This window comes from Musca vetustissima, unplaced genomic scaffold (assembly GCF_032173495.1).
Source record: "Musca vetustissima isolate MV318-11 ecotype Yass unplaced genomic scaffold, APGP_CSIRO_Mvet_v1 utg29573, whole genome shotgun sequence".
NCBI classification, from domain to species: domain Eukaryota; kingdom Metazoa; phylum Arthropoda; class Insecta; order Diptera; family Muscidae; genus Musca; species Musca vetustissima.
Window position 1 is genome coordinate 1 of NW_026872554.1, and position 13,382 is coordinate 13,382.

A 13,382-nucleotide genomic window follows, 5' to 3' on the forward strand; every position below is an offset into this window, starting at 1 on the left:
ACAATTCCATTTATTATGCCATTTTTCATTACAGTTCCCGAATCGCCACCACATGGCATGGAAGCTATACAATTCAATCGCACCTCTGTCTTTTTGAAATGGCAGCCACCGTATCCCAACAAGACTCGCAATGGTAAGGATTAAAGATGAAATAGTGCTCTCCTGATGATTGCGCTAACGTGACAACAACACAACACAGCACAAAAGCAAACATTCAGCAAGCAAATGAGCTCTACTTAATCATCATCACCACCATCACAATAACGTCCATGTCCAATCCCTATCCTATTCATCCTTCATCATTCGCCATAACAGCCTGAAATAAGCCGGCAATTTTTCCTTTCATTTTTGTTCGCACTCACTCACTGTCTCTCTTTCCGTCTCTTCCCCTTTTTCATTCGTTTTAATTTCACAGGCATCCTTACCAACTACAATGTAATTGTCAAAGGACTTGATGCTCACAATACAACACGCATCTATAAAAATATGACAATTGATGCCAGTTCACCAACATTGCTGCTGGCCAATCTGACTACCGGTGTTACCTATTACATTGCCGTTGCGGCGGCCACTCGTGTCGGTGTGGGTCCATTCAGTAAGCCGGCTGTATTGCGTATGGATCCTAGAACACAATCATTGGATACAGGCTATACAAGGTAGGTGGTTGTCGGCATAGTTTGTTGGCTGTAGAAGATTTTAATGCATTTCAATTGTCGAAGTGTTGAGTATTAATGAAATGTTCCCCCACCTGTTTTCTTTGTTTTTATTTTGCTACTTTTTTAGATATCCCATCAATCGTGATATTGCCGATGATTTTTTAACGCAGACGTGGTTTATCGTTTTACTGGGCTCCATAATCGCTATTATAGTTTTTCTATTTGGTGCATTGGTGTTATTTAAACGATATCAGTTCATCAAACAAACATCGTTGGGGAGTTTACATGGTAAGTTATAAAAACAAACAAAAAAATTTATGAATATTAATTAATTAATTAAAAGTTAACATAAAAGTTACTAGGAAGGAAAATTATGTGAAGTGGATAAACTTTAATGAAATCCTCACCAAATATTTTTGCCAACTGTATTTTAAAAGTATGCGCCTTTTTAATACCCTGCAAAACATAAAAAAACATGACTAATCCTTACACGATCCTGCCAAAATATTTGAAAGAACCTACTTCTAATATCCTTTTATAGTTCTGCAAACAAAAATATGAAAAATTTTAAAAAAATACACACCTAATGTTCTTTTATGGTCTTGCAAAAATATTTCAAAAATATACGCCTAATGTCACTTTATGGCAGCAGTGCCCAAAATAGGTCCCATGGGCTGTCGGTGTGTGTCAAATTGCTCACACATACAATTATAAAAGAGAAACATTTGAAAATACAAAATAGAAAAAAATGGGGATATTTTGGCAAACATTAGTTCTGAAAAAGTAGAAAGATGTGACCAATATTTTAAAAATCTACAGACTATATCCGTTTAAATTTTCAACGAAAATATTAAACAAATCTACGCCTATGCCCGTTTTAGGTTTAAACAAATATATTTAAAAATCTACGCACAATGTACTTATAAGGTTTCAACAGATATTTTTTAAAAAATATACGCCTAATCTCCTTATAAGGTTCCAACAAAAATATTTTAAAAATCTACGGATAATGTCGTTATAAGGTCCCAACAAAAATATTTAAAAAAATTACGCCTGATGCCTTTGTAAGGTTCCAACAAAAATATTTAAAAAAATACTTTAGGGCCCCCTCAAAAAATCTTTAAAAACAATTTACGCCTGATGCCCTTGTAAGGTTCCAACAAAAATATTTAAAAAAATCCTTTAGGGTCCCTCAAAAAAATCTTTATAAATACACACCTTATAAGCTCTTGAACAAGATTTTTAAATAAGGTGCTGACGAAAATATTTCCAAGTCCATACATAATAGGTATTGACAAACATATATGAAAAATTCAGGAATATTACGGTTGTGGTAATTAAAAAAAAATAAATAAAAACTACTAGCCTTTAGTCCTAATAACAACCTCAAAAAAGTCTTAAATACGCCCAAAATTAAAATGGTCCAATTCTTATAGTGTTCAGCAAACAATTAAAAACTATTCCTATTGGGTTTTTCAAGAAATGCACGCTTAATATTTTATTGGTTCTTCAAAAAAACACGCTCAATATTTTTATTGGGCCTTTCAAGAAATGCACGCTTAATATTCTTATTGAGTCTTCGAATAAATTCTTTAAAAATCTATGCTTAATATTCTATGCTTAATATTCTTATTGGGCCTTCGAAAATATCCATGCTTAATATTCTAATTGGATCTTCGAATAAAATTTGGTAATATTCATATTGGGTCTTCGAAGAAAATCGTTAAAAATCCAAGCTTCATATTCTTATTGGGTCTTCGAAGAAAATCTTTAAAAATTCACTCTTCATATTCTTATTGGGTCTTTGAAGAAAATTTTTAAAAATCCACGCTTCATATTCTTATTGGGTCTTCGAAGAAAATCTTTAAAAATCCACGCTTCATATTCTTATTGGGTCTTGGAAGAAAATCTTTAAAAATTCACTCTTCATATTCTTATTGGGTCTTCGAAGAAAAGCTTTAAAAATCCCCGCTTCATATTCTTATTGGGTTTTCGAAGAAAATCTTTAAAAATCCACTCTTCATTTTCCTTTTGGGTCTTCGAAGAAAATCTTTAAAAATCCACGCTTCATATTCTTATTGGGTCTTGGAAGAAAATCTTTAAAAATCCACACTTCATATTCTTATTGGGTATTCGAAGAAAATCTCTAAGAATCCACGCTTAATATTCTTATTGGTTCTTCCACAAAAATCTTTAAAAATCCTTGCTTAATATTTTTATTGGCCCTTCCAAAAAAAATCCAAACTTAATATTCTTATCGGGTCCTCCAAAAAAGTCTTTACGAATGCCACGCTTAATATTCTAATTGGGTCTTCAAAATAATCTTCATTGTTTTTATTCGGGTTTCGAAGATAATCTTAAAAAAAATCCAAGCTTAAAAATTTTATTGGATACTTCAAAGAAATATAAAACTCTAGCTTATTGGATCCTCAAACAAAACTTTAAAATCCATGGTTATTTTCGTCTAAAATTCTTTTGGATCTTCCAAAAATCTGTAAAAAGCCAACGCTTTACATTCTTGTTGAGTTCCCTAAAAAATCTTCAAAAAATCTATGCTAAATTATATTTTTATTGGGATATCCGAACAATTTTAAACAATATATAGGCCTACATTATTTTTGAATTCTCATAAAAAATCATGAAAAATATTCTTGTTGGAACTTTAAAAATCCTTTTTTATATATTGAACATCCCAGGAAAATCTTAAAATACTCATGCTTTATATTCTTATTAGATCTTTCCAAAAATTCACTTCTTCTAAAAATCATAAAATGAACTTTTTAGAACTCCCCAAGAGCTGGTTAATAAAAATACGGTCGGAACTTTTAAATGGGTGATATGTCATGGTAAATTTTGGCTCGAAGAAAACTATATACTTAATTACAGATTCTCAGGTTCAAAATTTGATACAAGATCTTGAACATACCGAAACGAACATGTGATCTTAGCGTGGAGATATGTTTAACGATTGACTTATTTTGAAAATATTAAATCCACTTCGTGGAAGCTTTTATGAGGTTTATATGCAAAGATCGACCGATATTCATAATTTTGGGCAATAAGTGAGAGAACCCAAAGAAATGAGAATCCAAAATTTCAAATTGGAGGACCACCCGGTTGAAAAACAGAGGGAGAGAGCCAATGTGAACCAAACATTTAAAATTTGAACTAATTCGGCTGAAAAAAGTGGATCAAGTCCTGAGAATAGGGGAAACGTGGGCCAATATTGAAAGGCGTATTCAAACTGCCCAAATTACCGACATTTGTGAGGTACCACAAATCCAAAATTTTACCAATATTGATCATTGATGGTAAGATGATCTGATACCCATCGTGCGGACATATACTTTAAAAATACTATATGAAGTCTTCGTTTAATATACTGCCGATTACTTTATTTTTATAGGACCCACATGAAATTCCTCATCCTTAAGAATACTTAAAACGAAAATGGGTCATAGAGATTATCAGTATTTAGTGGCGCATAAAAATATAAATAATTTTAATCACAATAACAATGTCATAAACAGAAAGACCACTTAATATGTATCTAAGCAATTAAGACGCCTACCAAAACACAATCAGATAAATAATTGTCGGGACATAAAAAATACAAATTTGTCAAAATTTTATATAAATTGCCTAAAATAAAATTAAGCAATAAACTACAAACTTAATTTGCACACAAAAGCTTGTTGTTTACAACCCCAAAATAGAGAGATAAGTCGATAAAGGTAAACAAAAACCAAGCCACACCACACCGAATGACAAACATTCTAATAAATTGTTTATTTCCGAAACCAAGCGAGGAGAGAGAGAAACGAGTTAGCAATTTGTAATAAAATATTAGAACAAAAAAAAAAAACAACTCAACTGGAAATAAAACAATAAACTACAAAGGTTTCAACGCTGTGTGATAAGACCGAACAATAGAAATGAAATATGTTTTTATTAAAATAGAAATTCCGAATATTGTTTTGCATTTCTTTACATTAACCTTCCTAACGCCCAGTATTTTCTGATTACTACAATTTTCTCTTTTTCATTTTAGGAAATCACGCAATCGGTGCCGTAAGGAAATTCCCCACATTACCCTTAAATGCCAATGGTGTTTGGATCGACCCAACAGGCGGTGTTTGGCGTCAGGCCAACAACAGCAGCAGTACAACAAAGGAGCAATTGCCAGATTACGCACAAGTTACGGGACAGGCCACATCACAGTCCCACCACAACAATCATCAACAACAACAGCAACAAAATCAGCCTAACATGCCATTGCCGGATTATGAAAGGTAAGCATTTTTCACTTTTTTTCTTCTTCAAACACAAGCACACACACACCCACCTAAACACATATATTAGGATATGATTTCCGCCAAGCTTTGCAAATCTCAAAACATTTCCTCTTCGTTTTTTTCTGTATAGCAAAAAGGGTTTAATGCGAACTCTCCATCCACACCTCTATGAACATAAACTTAAGCATTTACGTGATAAACAAAAATGCTTGTAAAAAAAATATACATATTGTCGAAATTAATAATAACGTCGTTTCCCCACTTGAGGTGGTATGGCATGGTATAGTCGCATAGCATAAGTCCATGGATTATTTATGGGATTTTTTTTCTTGCCATAGCACAGAGCACGTAAACGTAATGATAGATAAATTGGAAATTATCATGAGTTTTCTCCTTTGGAATATTTAATTGAAGAGTTCCGTGCTGAGTAGGGATTTGACATAACCATTAAAAGAAGGAGTATTCGAAAAATCGCTATGTGGATAATGAAATATTGATTTTCATTAGATATTCAATGAAGAACTGAACTAAAAACCAGTGAGCGGAGCAGTATAGTCGGACGGGGCCGACCATACGATACCCTACACAACTACCACGAACTCTAACTTTCTGAGGATGTTTATTCTGAGTCTGAGTAGTATTTCGTGATATTTGCCCCCTGTTGTCCGATTAGAGGTCAACAACACCTCTTTCTTAATTTTTTCGAATATTCAGTACAGTCCTTCTAATTACTTGTCCAGATTACCTTCACGGTGGGTTGTGTTGTGATTTTCGGATTATACTCTACTCGAAAACACACAAATAAGTATGTTTTCCGTCCATTTCATCCCAAAATTGTATCCTGATCATCACCGAAAATTGTAGACGTTGTTCTTGACTATAACTGGAACTTCATGAAAAATTTCAAAGCCATCAGCGCGATATTTCTCCCTCTAATGTGGTAATGGGTTACTAAATAATATCTGAATACGTAAGCACCTGTAAATATTTGACTGTAACTCCCACATCTGAGTAGATACATCACTATATTTGGTATCAATTTAAAGGCCAACCACTCCTCTTGGATATGCTATCAACTCCTGGGGTCTACATCCTCCAGGAGTAAATATATATGCCATAGAATACAAATTTTGCCATTTTTCACACAAAAGTCAGTGTCCATTTGACCCGCTAAATATTGGCCGATCTTTATCAAAACATGCATGCTTATTCTCTGGCCCGATCCCCTTCTCCATGCAAAATTTCGTATTTGGGCCGTATTTGGGCCATAATTGCGGCCTCTGGAGCGACCAGAAAAACCGACAAAAATTTAGTATTTGGTCCATTTCATCCCCTAAATATTAACCGATCTTTTCCAAAAACAATAGGGGTCTTCATTGGCCAGAACCCATCCTACATGCACAATTTCGTGAAGATTGGTCCATAACTGTGGCCTGTATCGTGTTTACAAATTATATCTTTATGCAGCCCCAAGAGTTTGTAACGCCGCGAAATATTGGTCCTAGACCCACATTTAAGTATTCCGATCGTCATATCTCGACTAGCTGAGTCGATTTAGACATATGTGTCCGTGCGTCCGTCAGTCCATTACAATTTGTAAATACGATACAGGCCACAGTTCTGAACCAATCTTTACGAAATTTTTCATGTAGGATGGGTTCTGGCCAGTCAAGACCCCTATTGTTTTTGGTAGAGATCGGTTAATATTTTGGTGATGAAATGGACCAAAAACTTTATTATTGTCAGATTTTCTAGTCGCAATTATGGCTCAAACATCGCGATTTGCGGGTCAAATGGACCCATTCTTTTATGTGAAAAATGACAGGACATAGACCCGAGAAGTTGATACCAATTATATTGTCGTATGTACTCGGATGTGGGAGTTACAGTTAAATATTTAGAGGTGCTTAAATATTTACAGGAGGGCGGATATATAGCGCTGATCGCTTTAAAATTTGCCACGAGGATCCAGGTATGGTCAAGGACAACGTCTATAATTTTCGGTGATGACCAGATAATAATATTGGGATGAATTCGACCGAAAACTTTTTTTGTGTTTGTTTCGAGTTGATCTGTAGGCCACAATTGAAAGCCGAACATCACAACACAACTCACGGCGAAGGGAATCTGTACTGAAATATTACCCAAGCTCATAATACAGAACCACCGAAAGTTAGATTTCCATGGAAGTTGTGTACGGTATCATATGGTCGGCCCCGTCCGACTATACTGCTCCGCTCACTGGTTTTTGTTGGTTTAAAATTAGAAACGTTAATGGATTCCTCAAAATACAGCAAATTTAGGATTCCGTTACGTGGGGACTATACCAAAACATGAACCAATCCTGGTAATTTTTTGGTAGAAAACAATATCACAATTTGAGTCTATTCAGTTGCAAACGTATATACTCCACATTATATTTACAAAACACACAATAATGTGGAGTATCGGGCTACCACGGTTGAAAAAAGGATACATCAAATCGGTGAAGATCTTCTCCATATTTAAGCTTGGTTTTTGTGTAGAAAAGAGTCCACTTTCCACAAAGGTCCGCCATTTTACTAATTTATAGATTCGAATGTTCCAGTGATCGGAAACAACAACAGCATTTTATAAATTTAGTTCCTTTTTTTGCAAAGAGTCCCAATAGCATCCTTCCTTCTAGCCGAGATTCATATATGTAGAGGTCATTTGTAATGGTGTTATGTTAACCTAAGAGTCTTTCTCCAGTATTTGAGTTTTATACGACTCATGTGGATCTTGGCTACCTTTTGCTTTATGGTGTTTTTCTATCTGGCATGATTCCCAGATATCTAGGTTTTTTTTTTTTTTTTTTTTTTTTTTTTTTTTTTTTTTTTTTTTTTGGAAGACGGATTGTTCATAGAGTAACTTCGGGTAATGTGGACCACCATTTTATTTTTTTGATATTGTGGGCGTAACAACGGTAAAAAATAAAAACAAATTGTTTTCACAGCATGGTAGATTTGTTGGCTAATTATATTCCAGGTCAAAAATTATATATATTTGTCCATAAAAATGTTATTGCATTATATTTCAAAAAGCTCTAAACTGCAAATAAAAATAACTTGGCGGGTAATGTGGACCAGTATGTGTGGGTAATGAGGATCAGTAAGTTAAAGGTAGGTTGTGGATTAATTGTGATAAATTCCAATTTATTGCACTCTTGGGTAACAATGAATGCAAAAATATACTATGTGTTTATGTTTTGGAATAGCCCTCATTTGAGGGTACCGCCCCATTTGCGGTATTTTGAAGGTCCTTGCTTCATTATCCAACCGAGGCACCTATAATTTCGGATATCGAGTTTTCAGAGGATAGAATACCTCCTCGCATATTAAATGCGCCCTTGTTTCGAACTCGTCCTCATGAAAATGTCCCACTTTTTTATAGTGGTCCACATTACCCGACATTGAATATTTTTATTTAAAAATAATTATCGTCTTCAAAAATGAATAAAAATTTAAAAATAACCGAAAGTAATTACAGATAAACGTGTATTTTTGTTAAAGAAAACAAGAAAACCACATAACCTCTTTATTTTCGAGAAAAACAAAATGTTCGACTATTTTACAAAATCGTTCGACTATAGTGCTAAAAAATTTTCAAATCACACTTTTACAATCAGAGCTACATTTTCACCTACTAAATTTTCAACATTGTAATTATTTATTAAAAACCAAGTTTGATGTTTGTTTTCACTAATTAGGAAAACATTTATCAAGGCGGCATTGGCATATTTCAAGCATTTTCTTAGATATGGGGGGTGGTCCACATTTGACGCATGGTCCACATTACCAGAAGTTACTCTACTGTCATATTTTTGTTTTTCTTGTGGAAAGAAGTATCTAAGTTTTGTCCGTATGCAAGTCAAAGTCCCTCGGTCTCGCCCAATTAAAACCATTTCAGTTTTTTGTACATAAGTTGGAATTATTTACCCTCAGAAAGAAACTTCGCCTCCATGCAGTTTATTCGTGTATACCTTGTTATATGATTGAACCAGTCTATGAAGGCATGGGCAAATCGAACGGCCGCCTATTATTTAATGTCATACAATATTATTTATTTAAAGCTACAAACAATTTATTTTCTTTTTAAATATTTAAAAAATATATCTATCGGTATTACGTACTTTGCAATGTGTTACAATTTTTCCGGTCAAAACAATTCTTCCTTATTGTTACGTAGTATTAAAAAACGTTGTAATTAGTTTTTGTTATTTAGCATAACATCCCCAGCTTAACATACCCCAATATTAAATGGACATGACATTGTTGGGGCAACATTTGTTTTCCTAGTTCGATTTTTTCTTACCCCCCCCCCCCTTACCTTAGAATGCCAGTGGTCATATCTTAAAGGAAACCACCCTTCGTAATAGGTATAATTTTTGATTTCTCATCACAAATTGCATTTTTTGTCCAAGGTTTGACACACATAAAGCCTACACATTTTATAATAAATTAAATTTTAATTCAATTTTTCTTCGTTGAAATACAATTTCATGCTCAGGTATTCTAGCCTCAAAATTATACTATTCCTAACACTTGTTCCATTTACCCAGCTTTACCATACAGACAAACCGAAAAAAAAGAAATGCCCATAGACATTTAAAACCACCTACACCTTTTAACCGAAAACAAAAATTGTTGAAACATTTTTTAACATAATTTTCTTAATTAAGTATCATATTCTGAGTTTTCTCCTATCTTCTCTTCTTTTTTTCTACGTTGAGGAGTCAAAACAACATTTATTCATTTTAGAAAAATGAATTTACCTGAAGGAGTCTGTGTATCTATGTGCGGTAGAAGTGTGGCAGTCTAAACTTACTTAAGATGTTCTTCTTCCTCTGATATTTCTTTGGAGTATTTTTGTCGAGTTATAACTTAAGTGGTTTTTAATTAGTTCAGTTTTGTTGAGCATATTTTCTATCTTTGGGGTTGTGTTCAGGTTCAGGTTCTTTTTGGGTTGAATTTAGTAGAGAATTGTGAAAAATGTTTTTTTTTTTTTTTTTGTAAGATAATTGCTTTTCTTGATATCCTTTTTGGTTTTTGTGGGGTTTTCATTTTATTTAATTGAGTTGAAAAACGCAGTGATGCTATTATGAATTGTTTGTGTTAAAGGAATGATTTAGGAAAATATTTTAGTTGAAGTATTTTGAAATAAAGAAATAAAAAAGTAAATTATATCACCACAGTGATAGGTAACATGAAGAAAATAGAAAGAAGAATAATTAATATGGAAGAATATGGTATTTTTATACCCTTCACCACACTGTGGTACAGGGTATTATGTCTTTGTGCATATGTTTGTAACAGGCAAAAATAATCGAGATAGACCCATGGTTCCTTTAGAGAATATGCATAGAATCACTTTCTGAGTCGATTTATGCATGTCCGCCCACCGTCCGTCTGTCCATGTTAAATTGTAAACAAATTGGGAAATTGGGAAAAATCGGTTAAGATTTAGATATAGCTCCCATATATATTTTCGTCCGATTTAAGGTAAATGGTGTTACAAAGTCCCTATATATCTTTCGATTTGCATGAAATTTGGCATAGCGTACTGAATTAAGTCTAAAATGATGTGTGCAAAGTTTCGTGAAAATCGGTTCAGATTTAGATATAGCTCCCATATATAGTTTCGACCGATTTTAGGTAAATAGTCCACTAAAGTCCCAATATATCTTTCGATTTGCCCGAAATTTGGCACAGCGTAATGGATAAGGTCTAAAATGATATGTGCTAAGTTTCGTGGAAATCGGTTAAAATTTAGATATAGCTCCCATGTATATCTTCGTCCGATTTAAGGTTAATTGTGTACAAAAGTCCCTATATCGCTTTCTATTTGCACGAAATTGGCATAGCGTACTGAATTAAGTCTAAAATGATGTGTGCAAAGTTTCGTGAAAATCGGTTCAGATTTAGATATAGCTCCCATGTATATCTTCGTCCGATTTAAGGTTAGTTGTGTACAAAAGTACCTATATATTTTTTGATTAGCACGAAATTTGGCACAGCGTAATGAATAAATTCTAGAATGATGTTTGCCAAGTTTCGTGAAAATCGGTTCAGATTTAGATATAGCTCCCATATATATCTTCGTCCGATTTAAGGTTAATTGGGTACCAAAGTCCCTATATATCTTTCGATTTGCATGAAATTTGGCATAGCGTACTAAATTAAGTATAGAATGATGTGTGCAAAGTTTCATGAAAATCGGTTCAGATTTAGATATAGCTCCCATATATAGCTTCGCCCGATTTTAGGTAAATAGTCCACTAAAGTCCCTTGAAATCTTTTGATGTGCACGAAATTTGGCACAGAGATATGAATAAGATCGAGAATGGTGTCTGCCAAGTTTCGTAAAAATCGGTTCAGATTTAGATATAGCTACAATATGTATTTTCGTCCGATTTAAGGTAATTGGTACACCAAAGACCATATATATCTTTCGAATGATGTTGCTAAGCTTCGTGAAAAGATCCATAGCTAGGCCGATTTGTGTCAATCGGTACTGATGTTATATAAATTAGTCTCTGGCATGTTTCCCTGAAATCGGGTCAGATATAGATTTCAGACTTAGCATACTATTCTTCGGAGGCTTTGACATGTAGTTTATTGACATTCACAATATTTATTCAAAAAGTCAATTTTCAATTTTTTGTTAGTTACGCCTTTTTGCATTTTATGTAACGATATCCCAAAGTGGTGAAGGGTATCATATAGTCGGCCCAGTCCGACTTTACTACTTTTCTTACTGGTTTTTAAATCTGAACTTTTTTGGCAGGTTTATGTTTCCACCTTTCGTCTTTTTATTCAACATTAGTTATTTGTTTCTGCGGTATAACTCTCAGATACTGTCCAATCAAAGTTCGGGTTATAGAAGTACATTTCAGATAATGTTGCAACCATATTTGTATGTTTGTATTTATTTGACTGGTTATTTCCTCAATCGTATAAATGTTTGTCTGTGTGTTCAGTAATCGTTTTCTGTCCTGCAAATTAATTTTCCTATTTCATTAAAAAAAAAAATAAACTGGTGGAGTGTCGACCCCTGGTCATATCCTTTCTATTATTATTATTTGTATTTCCTTATCATATTCCATGTCATATAATCTTGTACGGAACTAGGTAATCAATCTACTGCAATTAGTACATCGTTAGTACATGTTTCACGCAATCTATTTTTTTCCTATTCGACAAAATTGTTAATGCGACAACATATCCAATTCGAAGAAGGAAGGTGGAGGTTGAGGACCAACTTGGCTAACAACCACTCATTATTGTGTATATATTGACTTCCAGAGAACATGAATGAACATGAAATAATATTTGAGTAAAATAAAGAGAAGGATAAAAAAAAACAAAAACGAAGAACATAAAACGTTTCCCTTCCCTTTTCACATTAAAATTGCATTGCATGCATATTTCAGTCAGTCAGTCATCCATTCGATGTTGATATTACGAATTACATTTTTGAGTTTCGTTGTCGTTGTTGGTTTTTTTCTTGGTAACTGATTTCAATGAATTTTCGTTTTTGTATTTTCCAGACTTACACCACTAAATATGCCGGATTATGCTGAAGTTGCATGTTCAACATTTAAAACACCAAATGGCGGAAGTGCACATGCAACGTTATTGCAACAACAGCAGCAGCAACTACTTGCCAACAATAAGGCCTATCAGCAGCAACAGCAGCAACAACAATCTCTCTATGATAGTTGTGGTGCCTATGCAACAACAAATCTTGTGGCAAATGCCAAATTATATCAAAATCGTGGAAACGGAACGAACACAGCCACATCCTCGATTAAAACGAACCAAGGCGACCGGGCATCAGGTGATATTTTAGATGGACTTCGAGACCGGGGAAATGAACAAAAATTATTGTCCTCATCAACAATGCGCTCGAACAACAACGATGATTATCGTTCGACCATGGGCAGTATTACATCCAGTCTCTATTCAGCACCACCTAGCAATCATTACGGCGGCGGAGGTGGCGGCAGTATAATGGGTATGGATAACAATGCCTTTGGCAACAATCTGTTATCGACATTCCCCGATAAAATGACAGCCAGTACAGCATCCACGGCCATTTTGTCGGCCTCACCATCCAAGTCAGTAACGGGCTCATCGTCACAGAAAAAATCCACAACATCCTCATCGACGTTGGCATCCTCGACGTCAAATACGACGGCGACTGGCAATAAAATCAACATTACCGAGAATCGTTTTGATTTGATGAACAATGAGCCATTGCAGCCGACACGTTTAAATCCTTTTAATACGAACAGCATGCAATCACAAAGTCAAAGGCAACAGCAACAACAACAGCAGCAATTGCAACAACAACAATTGCTGGTGGCCAGCAATGCATTGAAACAGGGGCTGGGTGCCTATGCCAATACAAC

At 34.3% G+C, this 13,382-nt stretch overlaps 1 protein-coding gene across 1 annotated transcript; it reads left to right on the plus strand.

Moving 5' to 3' along the window:
- Positions 1-15: 15 nt before the first annotated feature.
- On the plus strand, positions 16-13,377 carry LOC133328926 (putative uncharacterized protein DDB_G0282129; the record flags this gene model as incomplete). The annotated part of the gene is made up of 5 exons (XM_061537468.1): positions 16-133; positions 416-656; positions 784-944; positions 4,708-4,948; positions 12,519-13,377. Coding segments are annotated over exons 1-5 (1,620 nt in total), but the record flags the coding sequence as incomplete, so codon positions are not given.
- Between the last annotated feature and the right edge of the window lie 5 nt (positions 13,378-13,382).